A 19646-nucleotide genomic window follows, 5' to 3' on the forward strand; every position below is an offset into this window, starting at 1 on the left:
CACAAAGAGGTGGTCAGATTGTCTCCTAAGGAGAGTTGAGGCTTTAAAATACCTCAAACCGCAAAGATGTAATTCTGCAACGCTGCATGAGACTCATTTTCTCTCCTCTATAGTACAAAAAAATTGAATTAGAATTAGGTCATGCAGGTTTTTCAAAGAGATTGAACAGTAAATCAAGAAGGGTTACTATTCCAGCAAGAAACAGACTTGTTTTACAGGCTGGGGATATTTTTCAGGTGTAGTGAAGAGCTTTATGAATCCTTCAGGAGATGTGAATATGTTGTAGGAAGAAATATCTTCTATGTGGTCTTATGACCCTGCTGATGCAATAGTATACAGTAAATTTCGAAGTATTCAGTAAATCAGTGTGGTATATTTTAATTATTTATACTTTACACCAATGCGTATTAGCAGTAAATACTGCTGTAAACGCTGACTGAAAAGCGCTGTATTTGCACTCTGTACTGTGGGGGTTTGGGAATCTGCGACCAGCACAAAGATGCAATTTTATGTTTTCCTTATTCGTTCATTAACACGTGGTGTGGTTAAAACTGGGAACAAATATTGTGCTTGGCGGTTAATTTCTGTAGGACGGTCTCTCCAGTCATGCCTATCTGCATACAGCGACGTGTGATTGATGGACCACTGTTTTGGAGATAAAGTTTTGCTTGAAAGTGTTTTAACCCTTCAGAATATGACTATTTCTGCTTAAACTTTGCGCTGTAACTACATCAGATTATCACACAAGCGAACCAAATAAAACAAATGTGTAAAAAATATTTGACAGCTCGTCAGACTGAAAAAGGTTTCAAAACCATCTGTAAAGAGCTTAGACTCCAGCAGTTAAGTCAGATTGTCTACAAGCAGAGAAAATTCAAGTCCGTTATTGCCCTTCCCTGAATATCTCAACCAACATGGATCACAAGAGCAAGGTATTTTAACATTCTGAAAAAAATATATTTTCAGCTCGCCCTTTAGATGAATTTCCTTGTGTCCAGGAAATCTTGAGCACAGATTCGCGTCTCTGCAAGACACATAAAGATGCAGATGTGGAAAAAAGGGAATCCAGCTCCAAGCGATAAAATCACTTTAATAGTATTCATTTAAAATGGAAATAGGCTGTAAGACATACAGAAACCGGGTATACCGGAAGGAGAGTGCCTCCTGTTTTAATATTCCACAAGGTCACAAAGGAATCCAAGGTAACCTTTAAACAACTAAAGGCCTCTCTCACATTAATGTTCATCACGACGACATTAAACAGAAATGGTGCCATGGCAGGATTGAAAGGCATATAGCCACTGCTCTCCAAATTGGACATTGCTGCCTGTCTTCAGTTTGCTTAAGATCACTAGTATAAAAGCAAAATCTCTCCTTATACATGCACACAGGAAGAGACCTGTTATTGGGTGTGGGCAAATGGTAGCCACAGGAGGGCCCGTCTGTCCGACTGGTCACCTGTGCAGCTTGGTTCTCGACCGGCTTTTAAAGTACGTCTTTCTCTGAAATGCTACAGCGTTTGAGTCAAACATACCTGGCTGAAATCATGTAGCCAGTGTCTGATGCATGCTTCACGTGCTTGTAGGTTGTTTCTAACTTATATTTTGACCTTATTTGCTCATTTGTCAACACTTTCCAGTTTGATGCGCTATAGTATATAATGCAGGTGAAAATGTTTGGTAATTATACATTTGTTTTAACCGCCTCATTTTCCTTTGTGTGTTCAGACTTCAGGCCCGTATTGCCCATCGGATCCAGGAACTAGAAAACTTACCAGGCTCACTGCCACCAGATCTGAGAACAAAAGCTACAGTGGAGTTAAAAGCTCTTAGACTTTTAAACTTCCAGCGTCAGGTGACCAATATTTTTTAATTTTTTTTTTCCAAATCTAAATTTTATTATATTTTTCAAAAAATACACCACATTGTCCAAATCAGATTAAGAATAAATACTGTTAGGTGTAAACTTACAATATAAAATGCTGCAGTTTGAAACTTCCGTATCCAGTGTTTCTTTAGTCTTCAAAGTTTACACCTTACAATATTTGTTTGAAGACTAAAAAAACACTAGATAGGGAATCTTGAAGATGCCATTTTTCAATTGTGTTTTTTAAGTCTTTAGACAAATATTGTGAGGTGTAAACTTTGAAAACTCGCATCTTCAAGCTTCCTTATCCTGTGCTTATTTAGTCTTCAAACTGCAGAATTTTTATTGAAATATTGCGGGTTTGCTGCAATTGCAGAAACTAAAGGGAACCTGTCACCTCATTTTTGAGCTATGAGCTGCGACCACTTCCATTCGAGGCTTATCTACAGCATTCTATAATGCTGTAGATAACCCCTGATCTAACCTGAAAGATAAGAAAAATAAGTTATATTCACCCAGGGGCGGTCTGGTCCATTGGCCGTCGCAGGTCTGGGTTTGGCGCCTCCCATCTTCATCTTCCTTGCTTCCTGTCGCGGCTCCTGCACAGGTGTACTTTGTCTGTCCTGTTGAGGGCAAATTACTGCAGTGCACAGGCGACGGGCCTCTCTGACCTTTCCTGGCGCCTGCGCACTGCAGTACAGTGCTCTGCCCTCAACAGGGCAGGCAAAGTACATCTGTGCGTCGGGGAGCAGTGAAGAAGCAGGAGGACGGCATCACAAGAAGATGGGAGGCGCCGTACCTGGACCCGCGACGCCCATTGGACCCGGACCGCCCCCCTGGGTGAGTATAATCTAACTTGTTGTTCTTATCTTTCAGGTTAGATGGGGTGGCTTTTCTACAGCTTTATAGAATGATGTAGATAAGCCTTGAAAGGCGGTCGAGCAGCTCATAGCTCAAAAATGAGGTGACAGGTTCCCTTTAAGAAATGTTGTTTTTTTTTCAATTTCTTTAAATTTAGATGCAATAGTATTTACAGATTTATTGTAGATCTGATGGGCAGAGAGGATTATAGTTTGGCCATTCAGTGCTATAATGTGCTGTATTAAATCCCCATGTGTCTCTAAAATGATTACAAGCATTTTGTAATATTGAATTCCATTTTTTTTCTACTTCCTAGCTGAGACAGGAAGTTGTGGCATGCATGCGTCGGGATACTACACTTGAGACCGCCCTGAACTCAAAGGCTTACAAGAGGAATAAGCGACAAACTCTTCGCGAAGCTCGTATGACTGAGAAACTTGAAAAGCAACAGAAAATTGAACAGGAACGTAAACGCAGGCAAAAGCACCAGGTACAGCAAGCTTTGCTGGGATTGTAACACACAGTAATCGTTGTAAATATACATCCCTGAGTCCAGCATTATGGGGTCTGATCTATATGTAAGTGGACCAAGATTTAGATTTGTGAAAACTGTTTTTAATTTATTTCACATCTACTAAAGGAGGAAGCGGACAAAGCAAGCATGGCTGGCTATGTATTCAGAAGAACTGAATATTGTAATTGCTATAGAATAATGATTCTGGTGTTCCACCAATGTTACACCCCCTCGGATGCCATGATTTAGCACCATTTACTAAATGGTGTATCAAGTGACCGCACATGTATTGCTTGGCAGCAGTGACTATAATTAATCATAATTGCCTCTGGAGTTTAAAGGGTTAATTCCATCTTGTACATTTATGGTATCTCCATAGTATAATTGACTAGTGCCCCAGTCAGGTAAAATAAAGCTTTGGGTTGATCAATCTGATCGGCCGTTTCATATTTATGGCCAGCTTATTCCCATTTTGTAGATTTCTGTCAAATCCTGTGAACCTGCATCTCTGTCAAGAACAGGGCACTGACGTTAGCAACTTTCAGTAGAGAGAAGGCTGTAAATCTGCAAGTGTGTGACCATTGGTGTTAAGCGAACATGCTCGGATAAGGTGTTATACCAGCATGCTCGTATCTTCAGTGTTCTCCAATACTATGTTTGAGTCCCGGCTGCTGTATGTTTTGCAGCTGTTTGACAGCCAGAACACATGCAAGGATTGCCTAACAAACGGACAATCCCTACATGCACTGCGGCTGTTGCAAGCATGCTCGGATAACACCTTGTCAGAGCATGCTCAACCCCAGTGACTGTGTTTCTACTGACAGCTTGTCATACCGAAGTGATCACTGATTGTTCAACCTACAGTTAGTTTAATCTGAACTCCTCATACACATGGGGACGTGACTTCCGGCGTCATTCTGACTGACAGCCGGCTCCCCCAGATTGACAGTCTCATCCCCACTGCCTATCAGAATGAATCAGAATGACGTCTGAAGTCCCGCCCCATTGACTGAGCAGAAAAGAAGCCTCCGCTCTGTAGACGTGACATCAGTGGAGGCTTCTGGATCCCTGAGAAGAGTGGTCACAGACCGCTCTGTGCCGGGGAACAACGGCACTGTACACAACGGGTAAGTTGCCATAACCTGCCTACTAGTGCTTAGTTACATTTTTTTTTTTTATGAAGTCCTAGATACCCCCTCTAAAATCTAACATGTCCTATAAGTCATTCCCAGATATCGGGAGACCCCCCCCATGAATATTAGATCAAGTGACTGCTTCAGCTGACTTTTATTTAAAGTTTTGCCCAGCTGTAGCCCCATAAACGTAGCATGTTTTGGTAATTCCCTCAATATAGAAAAAAATAATAATTTTTTAGCAAATGGGCACAATTTCTGTGAATCCCCCCACACACAGATGCTGCATGATTCCTGGACAGTCCCTCTCTTACTTGCTGTGTGCTGTTTGTCATGCATTGTAAGGATAAGTGCGGAACTGCCCACAGTTGGATTGCAATTAAAGGTAGTGTGTCATGGGGCTTATAGTATTTTATGGGTGTCATGGTATGGCTTACCCAACTACATTATTGTTTTTATCAATAGAATTCCTTTTATCCAGTAGTCATTTTACCTGTATGTCTGATCTTCTCAATTATAGGAATATCTTAACAGTATATTGCAACATGCTAAAGACTTTAAAGAATACCACAGATCTGTTACTGGCAAAATCCAGAAACTTTCTAAAGCTGTGGCTACATGGCACGCAAACACGGAACGGGAGCAGAAGAAAGAAACTGAACGAATTGAGAAAGAGAGAATGAGAAGATTGATGGTAAGTTGGCTGCAAGGAGGGCTAAAAGTGAGTTTCTGGTATAGTTCCTATGACCTAGTTGGTTTTTAGGATGTGAGGCTTCATTTGCATCATCTTTTTGATTTTAAACTGCACAGTGGAGCATTGTATTCCTCCATAATGTCTTCATGCATGCTACTTCTTGATACTGTTCAGATGTTCTGCTAGTGATAGTTGGCAGAACTTGTTCTCATACAAAGTATGATTTTTTTTCTTTTCTTTTTACAGCACTGTAGTATCTTCCCTCTTTCCACTTCTGCCATAATATTGCTCACACATCTGGACCACATCAAAGTTGAACTTGCTATCATTGTGGCTTACACTGTACATTTATTGCACATGAACACGTCATTGTAGTGTTCTTGTACACTGTAGTGAAACTGCAAACTGGCAAAACATTAAGGCTATGTGCACATGTTGCGGATTTTTCGTGTTTTTTTTTCACGCTTTTATCGGCGGTTTTCCGCTGCAAAAATGCTGTTAAAAAAGCTTGCTTTAAGCATCCTATCATTTTTAATGCATTCTGCGATTTTTGTGCACATGTTGCGTTTTTTTTCTGCGATAAAAACGCATCGCGGAAAAAACGCAGCATGTTCATTTATTTTTTTCGGATTTTTTTTTTGCGGATTTCCCGCTATATTATTGCATTGGGAAGCTCCGGAGAAAAACGCAAAAAATCCGCACAAAAACCGTGAGCGGATTTCCTGCGAAAGTAGTTAGGATTTGCTCAGGAAAATTCTGCACACTTTCCTGAACATGGGCACATAGCCTTAAAGGGAATCTGTTAGCAGGTTTTTTCCCATTTTAGCGGGGTTGTCACTTACTAGGCTGTAGTTTCAATACAGTCAGTGTTTATCATTAGGAGGAGATTCACTGGAGAACTAGGTCTCATGTACATGGTAGTGCATTTAATCTGTGTAGACCTTCCCCCAACACTGACTGGCAGCTTGCTGACAATGTACACAGGAAGAAGCTGCCAATCTAATGTGGGTAGGGTTATACACCTCTCCACATTCTGACTACTGCTACATAGAAAACTGGGCTATCAAAGCTGCTCCAAGCAGTCTAGTAAATGATACATTGCTAGAATCGGGCTCTCTGCCCTGACATGATGCTCTTCTCAGATTTCATAGCAAAAACCTGCTGACTGTTTCCCTTTAAGGGCCCCTTAGGTCTACATGATGCTACAGTCACACATGTAATTTTTCTTCATTTTCTTTGAGTTGGAAGCTTCACAAATTACCATATTTTTTGGCCTATAAGATGCACTCCAAACCCACCCACCCACAAATTTTGTTGGAAAATGGGCGGTGTGTCTTATTAACCAAATGTAACTTACTGGGGGGCAGGAGTTGGGCCATGCTGCTGGCCGTGGGGTGGGAGGAGATGCTGTGCGGTGATGCTGCAAGTACCAGGCTGGTAGGACGAGGTGCTTGGCGGTGCGGGGGCTCTTCCGACATTTTGTGAAAGCTCAGAGTCTCCACACTTCCATTTTCAATGTAGTGGATTCTGGGAGAATAGGTGCCGTATGCGTAGCATGTGCAGATTGAGATATCTGCTCCGAGATTTCCTTTTTTCCTTTCACCGCCGAGAACCACTAAACAGCCCCTTCTACCAGCCTGGCATGGGTCTCCCAGCATCACCTCTACTGTGACCCCGCTCACTGCCGCCCCATGCCCCGCGCTCACACCTGCAGGTAAGGTGAATTTGGACTGTAAGGCAGACACCCATTTGATGCATTACATTTTTTCCCCTATTTTTCTCCAGAAAATTTGGGGTACGTCTTATGGTTTGGTGCATGATATGTTATACACCTCAGTGTTGCGCCATAATTGTCTCTGTGTAGCCTTCACTGTCAATGTTAGATGCACTTTTATTTGGTCATGTATGCATAGCTATGACGATAAATCTTTTTATCCAGAGTGAGTGTTGTGCCTTTTTTTTTTTTTTTTTTAACAGGCGGAAGATGAAGAAGGCTACCGTAAGCTTATTGACCAGAAAAAGGATCGCCGTCTGGCCTACCTTCTCCAACAGACTGATGAGTATGTGGCTAATCTCACCAGTTTGGTTTGGGAGCATAAGCAAGCTCAGGCTGCCAAAGAGAAAAAAAAGAAGAGAAGAAAGAAGGTAACCGCCATGATGTACCATACCTTTATCACTGATGCAGCATCTTACAGCAGCAGATTAGTGTGCAGTACATGGTTATAAGGAATAATTTGTGGATTCCAGTATAAAGGGCTGTAGCCTGGTGTGTTTTTTTATTATTTTGTAGTTTGCAGCTATTTGCATGAGAAATTCAGTCCATACGACATAGCTCTAGTACATTTTGTGGCGTGAGTAGCTATAATTCCTGTGTCTGGGTTACAACCTGGAAAGCTGCCTAGGTGTTTCATATTCCTGGTGGTATCTAGCTGGGGGTGCAGTTTGGGAGAATTGCATCTGCTATTACTAAACAATTGCCCACATATACTCTGCTCCTGCTTAGACATAAAATGGATGATCAAATACAACAAAAAGCAATATGGTTTAATTTAAAGCAGCCCTACCCTTTACTGACAAAAAGATGGGCTAAACAGACGGACATAATGTCCACTATTGAGAAAGCTAAATTTTAATGATTTACATTTCCAATGGTCACAGGAAGAACAGACACTATGGCTTTTAACACCTTTGCAAAGATTTCTGTTGCAGCCATGCTAGCTAAATGATAGAAAAAACTTTGGCTGTCACACTATTTATTCCAGTATGGCGGTTTTTATGCTGGGTGGATTTTTTTTCTTTTTATGATGCATGTAACTATCAATTGCACAGATGGCTGACTGTGAAGTCTAGCACGACTTGCTAAAATAGCACCAGCAGCAAGCTGTTAATATGTTGGCTGTGTTCAAGAGCACGTTCATTTACGTGCTTGCACACGGTTATTGATCACTGCATTTACTTCTCCTGTTTCTTCACTACAAAATTCACATATTGTATTTACATCTGTGACCAAAAAGGTTGTGCTGTTAATACGTTTTAAATCTCCATCCCATCAATCTTATTCTGTTTTCTTATTATTTGCTTCCATTCTCAAGCATAAAAAAGATACCACCAGATCTGACCTGGGGTTCCAGTCCTTTCCCCCGATTGGTCCTATTACTAGCATTTAAATGCCCATATGAAGCCAGAGCTGCACTGTTTGCTGACTGTTGCCTTTTTTCTGTATGTAACATAAATTACACTAGAACCTATACTGCCATGAGTTTTTTCTCAATATATGGTATATGTTTAGGGTATTGATTTCTGCCTTTGTTTGTCAAATCTGACGAGTCATTTTGTGGTAACAATTGTGGACTGCATCTACATATCCCAGTGAGGCTACGTTCACATTTGCGTTGTGCGCTGCTGCGTCGGCGACGCAACACACACAAGAACGCATGCAAAATGCATAGTTTTGCGACGCATGCGTCCTTTTTTTGCCGGATTTTGGATGCAAAAATATGCATCTTGCTGCGTCCTCTGCGCCCTAACGCTCGCGGCAAAAAAGACGCATGCATCGCAAAACACATGCAAACGCATGTCCATGCGCCCCCATGTTAAATATAGGGGTGCATGCGTCGCCGCGGCTGCGCCCGACGCAGCCCGGCAGAACGCTAATGTGAACGTAGCCTGATTCCTGATTTTTTTTTTTTTCTCCTTTGCGACAATGGGGGACACAGGACCGTGGGTGCATGCTGCTGCCACTAGGAGGCTGACACTAAGTAAATGCGAAAAGAGTTAGCGCCTCCTCTGCAGTGTACACCACACGCTGGCTCCAGATAATACTTGTTCATACTTGGTGTCCATAGAAGGCACACTGGGGTCTGCTATTCAGACCATACCTTTTTTTTTTATTTTCATATTTTATATTTTTTATAAATATTTTTGTGCAAGAAGTAAACTGGGGTGCCGGACCCTTTCAAGGGGCCGATCTCCCCCAAACAGGCGAGCACGGCGAGTGTCACCTCCCCGTATCCTCTCCTGTGACGTGGGATGCTAGGCCTGAGCTATTTTAAGGGCGACTGTTCCCTACAGGGCGCCGATCTCCCCGCACCAGCAACAGATGGGAACACAGAGTGTCGCCTCCATGTAGCCCCTTCTGAGCCTGACCACAGCCGGATAACCTGCAATGTAAAATCCTAGGGGAGCGAACCCCAGGGCGTCCGTGCTGCTCCCATTGCACCACCGATGGAATGGCTGTGCTGCAGGGAGCTGGACGGTCCCTCTCCTCCTCCCTCTCAAAGGGATGGTGGATTGAGGATTCCTGCACCGTCCTTATTGCAGTCCTGACCTGCATGCAGAGTTGCAGCTCTGCCAATCGCTTCCTCCAGGAGGAGATCCGGAACCCCAGATCATCCGGCAGTGAGTTTTTCATCCATGGGGGGGCTCATTTCCAGCCGGGCACCGCTAATTTAGTACCCAGCTTCGGCCCTTGCTAGGTCCCGCCCACCTGCCTGGTACATCTTGCACGCTACAAGAAGCGCTTCTCTTGTTCTCTGTGGCCATATTTCGCCACCCGACAGGTTCAGCAAGTTTCCTCTACCCTTGAGGTCCGGCGCTGCACGCTTGGGGACGGAACTCTCTGGGGCACAGAGCTAAGCTAAACCTCCAAGAGTGATGCCATTTTAACCCCTTTCTGCCATCGGACAGAATAGTACGTACGATGGCAGAGCCCCCACTTTGATGTGGGCTCCGGCGGTGAGGCTGCATCAAAGCCGGGACGTGTCAGCTGTTTTGTACAGCTGACATGTGCCCGCAGTAGGCGTGGGCGGAATCACGATCCACCCGCGTCTATTAACTAGTTAAATGTCGCTGTCAAGCTCTGACAGCGGCATTTAACGCGCGCCTCCGGTCATCCAGACGGAAATGCGTCGGTGTGTCGGCATAACAACCAGCGGTCTGCTTGAGACCTCTATGGTTGTTGATGCAAGATTGCAGTGAGCGCCACCCTGTGGTCGACGTTCATAGCAATGCTGTAATTCTGCTGCATAGAGGCGATCTGAGGTTCATTCCTATGTAGCAGAGGCGATCGAGATGTGGAAGCATGCCAAAATTAAAAAAAAAAAAAAAAAAAAAAAGTTTTCAAAAATATGAAAAAAATAAAAAAACGAAAATGTAAATCACCCCCCTTCGCCCCATTCAAAGTAAAACACATATTTGATATCGCCGCATTCAGAATCGCCCGATCTGTCAATAAAATAAAAGGATTAACCTGATCGCTAAATAACGTAGCGAGAAAAAAATCAAAATGCCAGAATTACATATTTTTGGGTGCCGCGACATTGAACTAAAATGCAATACTGGGCGATCAAAAGAACGTATCTGCACCAAAATGGTATCATTAAAAATGTCAGCTCGGCACGCAAAAAATTAGCCCTCACCCAACCCCAAATCACGAAAAATGGAGACTCAAAGGGTAATGGAAAATTGCGCAATTTATTATTTTTTTTTTTTAAGCAAAGTTTGGAGTTCTTTTTCACCACTTCGATAAAAAAAGAACCTGAAGAATCATAATGGCAAATCAGTTTTAGCATTTATTGAACCTAGCAAAAAAGCCGAACAAAGAACAAGTGTGGGATTGCATTTTTTTTGCAACTTCACCGCACTTGGAATTTTTTTCCCCATTTTCTAGTACGCAACATGGTAAAACCAATGATGTCGTTCAAAAGTACAACTCGTCCTGTAGAAAACAAGCCCTCACGTGGCCATATTGATGGAAAAATAAAAAAGTTATGGCTCTGGGAAGTAGGGGAACGAAAACGCAAAACGGAAAAAAACTGTGGTCATTAAGGAGTTAACTGCACCCCTCAACATATTCAAAACTGCTGTCGGGTAGTTTTTTTTTTTTTTTTAAAACCCTACAGTTTCTTTTCAGGTATAAAGTGGAATAACAGGAATGAAAAAAATGTTACTAGTGATGAGCTAATGTGCTCTGACATTGTGTTATCCTAGCACGCTCGGGTGTTTTCTGAGTGTCTTCGGCGTGCTCGAATAATATGTTCGAGTCCCTGCGGTTGTATGTTTTGTGGCTGTTCGATAGCCTAACAGACATGCAGCCTCAGAGACTAAAACATATTATCCCAGCACGCCCAAGGTACTCAGAAAACATCTGAGCATGCTCATGATATCGAGCATGGTTGCTCATAGTTCTTCATTCCTGTTATTCCATTTTGTGTTAATAGCATTTATAAAAAAAAAAAAGGTCCCTCATGGCGCAAAAAAGTTCTTCATCACTAAAAAAAATATCACTCATATGGCCATGTTGATGGTGAAATAAAAAAATATGGCTCCTGGTTCAAGGGGAGGAAAAAACAAAAGTGCAAAAAAAAAAATCCTGGTTCTTTAAGGGGATAGTAACTTGAATATACAGGTGTTCTAACATAAAACTGATGAGGCTGATGTACCATAATTACTTTAAAATGTCAGATATATTCAATCGTTCATGTAGCTTTGTGAAATTTGGTGACATGTAAAAAACTTTGATACTTGACATGTTTTTGATCAAAAAAACCTAGTCCATAAGATGTACCCAATCAGTGTGGTTCCTGACTCTAGTGATTCACTTCGCTACATGGGTATATTGGTGCCAAATATTAAACGGAGTTCTCTATAGAACTATTTTTTCCAAATTACTGTACTTTTGTTTAATCAGTCTTACAGATAACGTTCTGAAACGTTGTCTGGTTGTGCATTTTTTACCTGATGCCTGGCTATGGTTCACTTCCTTTCCTGCCACTTTAAGATATGCCTTTCCATCAAGGTTGCAAAAGAATTGCAGTCTACAATATGCCCATTTTAGAGTCTGTCATGGCTTATATACAGCATTGCAAGGCTTTCTTTATATTTTAGTATGGGTGTATAAAAAGGATCTAATAGCCATTTCAATTTTGTTTTCTAGAAGGTGGAAGAAAATGCAGAAGGAATTGGATCTGGACTTGGTCCTGATGGAGAGGTATTGTGAAAAATTGACATTATGTATTATAACCTATAGGGTGCTAAGGGTATCTTCACACATTGCAGTTTTTATGTCTTTGCTTGAAAAATACAGGCTATGGCCAGGAAACTGCAATGTAACTTAAGGTACATGCATTTTTTATTATAAATAATAATTTGTATTTCTACTGCGCCAACCACAGGTCAAAAAAGCAAGGAAAAAATGCACTGTGTGGGAGTGATATCTTTAGAATCTCATTCATTCTGCGGTTATAGTAAAACAAGGCATTTTTGGGTTTTGTTTTTTTATGGAAAATGAGAAGAAAAACATCAAAATTGTTTCAATGTATCTAAATGTAAAGTGTCCAAATGTTATTTGATTGCTTGCCTCTTAGTTATTTTTGTGTGTAAACCCTTAAATTGGTAGTCTTATGTTATCTTGTTGGGAGCTGGTGCGGTCCTGCATGATTGCATTTCTGGTTGAACTGTGTAATTTTCAATGCTGCAAGCAAAAGTAGCTTAGCCTCTGCAGCATGTTGTATGAATCCATTCAGAGGCGCTGGTCCAACAGCTACGTTATTAATTAGTGGCTGTCCGAAGGGAGCCCTGATAACTGCCAGCATTTTCAAGTATTCCTTTTGATTAGGCTGTCTGGCGCAACATGTCACGTCAAAATAATAATGTTGTCCTAGGCCTGCTAATGCAAGAAGTTCCAGTGATGCTGCAAGATAATGGGCAGGTTCATAAATCTCCTGTCCAGCGGCCATAAAATATTGCTCTGGCTGCTCGCCTGCGTCCTGCAAATTGATTTGCATGATCACCTGTGTTTTTAGTAAGTTTGTCTTCAGATGCATCACATGATCTAAGTGGAACCAGTAAATGAAAAATTCCATTTTTATATTAAAATGTAGTTTTAGCCATACTTTTTTTTTTTTTTTCATTTTCGGACCAAGTAATAAAAGAAAAAACAAACCACTAATTTTTTTGCCCAAGTGCAGCAATAACCTTTATGTTGTATACTACTGTTTCTACACACGTTGTGGCTTGGAAGGGAAAGAGCGCCATTTGGAGCACAAAATTGGCTGGAATGTTTTCTTGTCACCGTATTGTGTTTGCAGAGCCCTTGATGTATTAAAGAGGAACCTCTTCCTCTCCCTCCCCAAACTTGAGGGAATGTCCACCATGCTTCACTGTTGCCTGGAAACTATAATTACAATATATACTCTATTATAAGCTGAGTTTCTCAGCACATTTTTTTTGTGCTCAAAATGCCCACCTGATAACCCCCCCTCCTTCGGTTTATACACAAATTATTGTCCCAGAAAGACGACGGGGGAGCAACGGATCAATGACGGGCAGCCATGCATACAATGAAGGGGAACGGGGAGCCATGCATACAATGAAGGGGAACGGGGAGCCATTCATACAATGAAGGGGAACGGGGAGCCATTCATACAATGAAGGGGAACGGGGAGCCATTCATACAATGAAGGGGAACGGGGAGCCATGCATACAATGAAGGGGACGGGGAGCCATTCATACAATGAAGGGGACGGGGAGCCATGCATACAATGAAGGGGAACGGGGAGCCATGCATACAATGAAGGACTGAGAGCCATTCATACAATGAAGGGATCGGAGAGCCATGCATACAATGAAGGGGAACGGGGAGCCATTCATACAATGAAGGGGACAGGGAGCCATGCATACAATGAAGGGGAACGGGGAGCCATGCATACAATGACGGGCAGCCATTCATACAATGAAGGGGAACGGGGAGCCATTCATACAATGAAGGGGACGGGGAGCCATGCATACAATGAAGGGGAACGGGGAGCCATGCATACAATGACGGGCAGCCATTCATACAATGAAGGGGAACGGGGAGCCATGCATACAATGAAGGGGAACGGGGAGCCATGCATACAATGAAGGGGAATGGGGAGCCATGCATACAATGAAGGGGAACGGGGAGCCATGCATACAATGAAGGGGAATGGGGAGCCATGCATACAATGAAGGGGAACGGGGAGCCATTCATACAATGAAGGGGAACGGGGAGCCATTCATACAATGAAGGGGACGGGGAGCCATGCATACAATGAAGGGGAACGGGGAGCCATGCATACAATGAAGGACTGAGAGCCATGCATACAATGAAGGACTGAGAGCCATTCATACAATGAAGGGATCGGGGAGCCATGCATACAATGAAGGGGAACGGGGAGCCATTCATACAATGAAGGGGACGGGGAGCCATGCATACAATGAAGGGGAACGGGGAGCCATGCATACAATGACTGGCAGCCATTCATACAATGAAGGGGAACGGGGAGCCATGCATACAATGAAGGGGAACGGGGAGCCATGCATACAATGAAGGGGAACGGGGAGCCATGCATACAATGAAGGGGAACGGGGAGCCATGCATACAATGAAGGGGAATGGGGAGCCATGCATACAATGAAGGACTGAGAGCCATTCATACAATGAAGGGATCGGGGAGCCATGCATACAATGAAGGGGAACGGGGAGCCATTCATACAATGAAGGGGACGGGGAGCCATGCATACAATGAAGGGGAATGGGGAGCCATGCATACAATGACGGGCAGCCATGCATACAATGAAGGGGAACGGGGAGCCATGCATACAATGAAGGGGAACGGGGAGCCATGCATACAATGAAGGGGAACGGGGAGCTATGCATACAATGAAGGGGAACGGGGAGCCATGCATACAATGAAGGGGAACGGGGAGCCATGCATACAATGAAGGGGAATGGGGAGCCATGCATACAATGACGGGCAGCCATTCATACAATGAAGGGGAACGGGGAGCCATGCATACAATGAAGGGGAACGGGGAGCCATTCATACAATGAAGGGGAACGGGGAGCCATTCATACAATGAAGGGGAACGGGGAGCCATGCATACAATGAAGGGGACGGGGAGCCATTCATACAATGAAGGGGACGGGGAGCCATGCATACAATGAAGGGGAACGGGGAGCCATGCATACAATGAAGGACTGAGAGCCATTCATACAATGAAGGGATCGGGGAGCCATGCATACAATGAAGGGGAACGGGGAGCCATTCATACAATGAAGGGGACGGGGAGCCATGCATACAATGAAGGGGAACGGGGAGCCATGCATACAATGACGGGCAGCCATTCATACAATGAAGGGGAACGGGGAGCCATGCATACAATGATGGGGACGGGGAGCCATGCATACAATGATGGGGACGGGGAGCCATTCATACAATGAAGGGGACGGGGAGCCATTCATACAATGAAGGGGACGGGGAGCCATTCATACAATGAAGGGGACGGGGAGCCATTCATACAATGAAGGGGACGGGGAGCCATGCATACAATGAAGGGGACGGGGAGCCATGCATACAATGAAGGGGACGGGGAGCCATGCATACAATGATGGGGACGGGGAGCCATGCATACAATGATGGGGACGGGGAGCCATTCATACAATGAAGGGGACGGGGAGCCATGCATACAATGAAGGGGAACGGGGAGCCATGCATACAATGATGGGGACGGGGAGCCATTCATACAATGAAGGGGACGGGGAGCCATGCATACAATGATGGGGACGGGGAGCCATGCATACAATGATGGGGACGGGGAGCCATGCATACAATGATGGGGACGGGGAGCCATGTATACAGTGATGGGGACGGGGAGCCCATGCATACAGTGATGGGGTCGGGGAGCCTTTCATACAATGAAGGGGACGGGGAGCCTTTCATACAATGAAGGGGACAGGGAGCCTTTCATACAATGAAGGGGGTGGGGAGCCTTTCATACAATTATGGGGACGGGGAGCCCATGCATACAGTGATGGGGTCGGGGAGCCATGCATACCAGGAGATGGGGATGAGGAGACAATACTCGAGTTAATAAGTTTTCACAGTTTTTCGTGGCAAAATTGAGTGCCTCGGCTTATAGTCGGGTCGACGTATACTCGAGTATATACAGTATTGTGCCGGTTTCCAGTTCTTCAGCAAACAAACTGCCTTCTGTTACAGCCAAATGATTTAAATTTTGATTTCTCAGTCCAAAGCACCTGCTGCCATCTTTGTGCACCCAAGTTCCAATGTTTTCTTACATAGTCTGGTCAGACTTCTCCAAACAGTAGATTTAGTAGCTGGGTCCCATTGGTTGCTGCCAGTTTTGAGCTGATGACCCTGCTGCACATCTTCCGATTTTCAAAGGAACGTAAACATGATGTGTCTTTAATCTGCTGCACTTTTTCCTTGCCCTACCATTGTGTCTATCGTCCTCAATGTTGTCCATTTCTTAATGTATCTACAAAACACAGCAGCACATCTTGAAACCCCAGTCGGCTTTGAAATGTTTGCCTATGAGAGACCTTGCTGATGCAGTATAACGACCCTGTGTCTTGCTGCTGTGCTTGGTCTCTCCATGGTGCATGACCTGTGACATGAAACTGTCTTCCACAGTGTCACGTTTGTAGCAGGGTTTGATTGTCCCTCACCTAGCTTGAAGCTTCCTTCACAGCTTTTCCGTTAACATCAGCTTTCGTGTTAATGAAATGTGTTTTTTCTCTTTCCATCATTCAGTTAATAGATGAAAGTAGCCAGATGAGCGACCTACCTGTGAAGGTTATTCATACTGAGACAGGGAAAGTGCTCCTTGCTCCAGAAGCACCCAAGGCCAGTCAACTGGAGACTTGGCTGGAGATGAACCCGGGGTAAGTAACTTTGTCCATTTGTTTTAAGTTTAAGTAAACGTCTTTAAAAACTTTTTTCTTGTTTAATGTTACCACCCCTTAAAAGCCCCATTATTAAGTAGTGGTCTGGACTTTGAACCCCAACTGATGGATCAACACTAATTTAAGTTGACAAAAACAACTAAAGAGTTTATCCATTCCTTTAGAACAGTTGCCTATTTGACCCAGCATTGAGGAAAAAAAGCTACACATCAGATCGGTTCTGCTGCTCTGTAGTAAGTAGTACAGAGCAACAGAACTGGGGTTTGGTTTATGACTGGGATTTTACTTCCCCAACATCCTGGGCTCACTGAGCAACTGATATGAAGTAATGGGCAAAACTTTTAAACTAAACGTTTTAATATGTTTTTATTGTTGATGGTCTTTTCTCCTCTTTTGTGTTCTGCCACTGCAAATCATTTGTAATACATTACTATTTTATATGGCCACTCCGATCTTTGTTTTATTTCCTCAGATATGAAGTCGCTCCAAGATCTGACAGCGAGGGGAGTAGCTCAGAGTATGAAGAAGAGGTATGTGTGTTGTATCGATAAAAGAGAGAAAGATGTTTTATCTGCCCATGAAACCGATTTGTCCTGTAGTTGCTTCACAAAATTGCTAGTTGGTCAGGTGCATAGAAAGATAAGTCCTGACCGTTATTGGTGAAATAATCTCCGCAGATAGAATGTGTAGTATTCCAGCACTAAGACAGTGTGGTGTACACCGTCTAAACTTTAAGACTTTTTACAATGGGATACTTAATGGAGTATGAGCACTTAGTCGTTTTTCATCCTAAATCCGGATAATGTGGTTCACTGTTTTTCATCCCTACGGTGACCATAAGCAATACAGAAAAAAGCACTAAAATTCCAATTGTGTATTAAATATTAACTATTTAAATAAAGATTAACCACAACAATTATGCAACAAGGGCCATCAATCTTTAATAGCTCAAAACACTGATTAGAGACTATTTTCAATTCGTAGAATACCTAATTCTATGTATGGGAAGGGGCCTACCGTCAAAAATCTTTCCCTACCTAATCGTGGTGGTTGGCATCCGAAGGGATACACCAGTGGCGCGTCCGCTCACCGAACACTGTGCCTTTAGCACTCCATAAAAAATAGGTTTATTTAAATTTATAGAGTATTCCCATCTTCATGATCCTATCCAGGTATGTAGTAGGGGTAATAATATTAGTAAGTACCTCCTATTAGAAATATAGTATAGTTCTTCTGATTCGCTATGTCTCTTACACTTTTTACAGCGCATTGCTGAAGTTTGAGTGTCCATGGTTATGACCACTAGCAACTAGCTAACTGTCGCCATATGCGTGGTCATAACCAATGCCCTGTACATGAGGTATGCCACATAACAAATTATATAAGAACTATACAACATTTCTAATTGGAGGTATTTGAAGATCTCCGATTCTTAACCTGTTAAATGCCGCTATCAATCTCTGACAGTAGCATTTAACATGCGCCAGCAGGGGTGCGTGTCAATCCATGCACCCATCAGTGTGCCTGTGATGTGATCATGGATTGCCGATGAATAGTTATGACAGCTGGGGGATCTGTTAAACACCTCAGTCCTTGACCATATGGAGCTCCTTTGAAGCCTTGCCTGTAGCAGGGCTTCAAAGTAGACAGTGATTTTTGCTCTATACAGCGATGCTATGGCATTGCTGTATATAGCACAAACAATGAAAACATTGCAGCTTCAAGTCCCCTAAAGGAACTATTTAAAGGAACCTGTCACCCCCAAAATCGATGGTGAGGTAAGCCCACCGGTATCAGGGGCTTATCTACAGCATTCTGTAATGCTGTAGATAAGCCGCCGATGTTACCTGAAAGAGGAGAAAAAGAGGTTAGATTATACTCACCCAGGGGCGGTCCTGCTCCGATGGGTGTCTCAGGTCCGCTCTGGCGCCTCCCATCTTCATTCCATGACAACCTCTTCTTGTCTTCACGCTGCGGCTCCGGCGCAGGTGTACTTTGTCTGCGCTGTTGAGGGCAGGGCAAAGTACTGCAGTGCGCAGGTGCCGGAAAGGTCAGAGAGGCCCAGCACTTGCGCACTGCAGGACTTTGCTCTGCGCTCAACAGGACAAAGTACGCCTGCGCCGGAGCCGCGGCGTGAAGACCAGATGAGGACGTCATGGAATGAAGATGGGAGGCGCTGTACCGGACCTGGACCTGGGTGAGTATAATCGAACGTCTTTTTCTCCTCTTTCAGGTAACATTGGCGGCTTATCTACAGCATTACAGAATGCTGTAGATAAGCCCCTGATGACGGTGAGCTTACCTCACCATCGATTTTGAGGGTGACAGGTTCCCTTTAAGAACAGTGATTGTGGGGTAAAAATATATATATTTTATAAAACCTTAAATTCAAATCCGCTCACTTTTTACCCATTGAACGTAAAAAATATAAAAAAAAAAACCCAAAACATGGTATTGCTACCATCTATAAAAATATAAGAATTAACTTGAGCGGTATCCTGCAATTTGTGCCAACTTCCGTGGCTTTGTCCGGAGCTAATGTCCGGAGCTAATGTCCGGAGATTAATTGCCTAGAATACTACTTCCTGCAATTTGTGCCAACTTCCGTGGCTTTGTCCGGAGCTAATGTCCGGAGCTAATGTCCGGAGATTAATTGCCTAGAATACTACTTCCTGCAATTTGTGCCAACTTCCGTGGCTTTGTCCGGAGCTAATGTCCGGAGCTAATGTCCGGAGCTAATGTCCGGAGCTAATGTCCGGAGATAAGTGACGTCAACAGTGTCCAGTGTCTGATTGGTTGCCGCCTGCTGCGAGCGACCAATCAGAAACGTGCCGTACTGTGACACACTCCG

The 19646-nt window shown here is 43.6% G+C and overlaps 1 protein-coding gene across 11 annotated transcripts in view; it reads left to right on the forward strand.

Moving 5' to 3' along the window:
* SMARCA2 (SWI/SNF related BAF chromatin remodeling complex subunit ATPase 2) overlaps nucleotides 1–19646 on the forward strand; it is a 461498-nt gene that overhangs the window by 236288 nt on the left and 205564 nt on the right. For all 11 annotated transcript variants that reach the window (XM_069763977.1, XM_069764056.1, XM_069764038.1 and 8 more), the window contains 7 exons: nucleotides 1728–1854; nucleotides 3044–3217; nucleotides 4895–5068; nucleotides 7046–7213; nucleotides 12003–12056; nucleotides 16644–16774; nucleotides 17268–17325. In XM_069763977.1, the coding sequence (XP_069620078.1) occupies nucleotides 1728–1854; nucleotides 3044–3217; nucleotides 4895–5068; nucleotides 7046–7213; nucleotides 12003–12056; nucleotides 16644–16774; nucleotides 17268–17325 (886 nt within the window). The remainder of the gene's footprint in view (nucleotides 1–1727; nucleotides 1855–3043; nucleotides 3218–4894; nucleotides 5069–7045; nucleotides 7214–12002; nucleotides 12057–16643; nucleotides 16775–17267; nucleotides 17326–19646) is intronic.

The sequence above is a fragment of the Ranitomeya imitator genome, chromosome 1 (assembly GCF_032444005.1).
Source record: "Ranitomeya imitator isolate aRanImi1 chromosome 1, aRanImi1.pri, whole genome shotgun sequence".
NCBI lineage: Eukaryota > Metazoa > Chordata > Amphibia > Anura > Dendrobatidae > Ranitomeya > Ranitomeya imitator.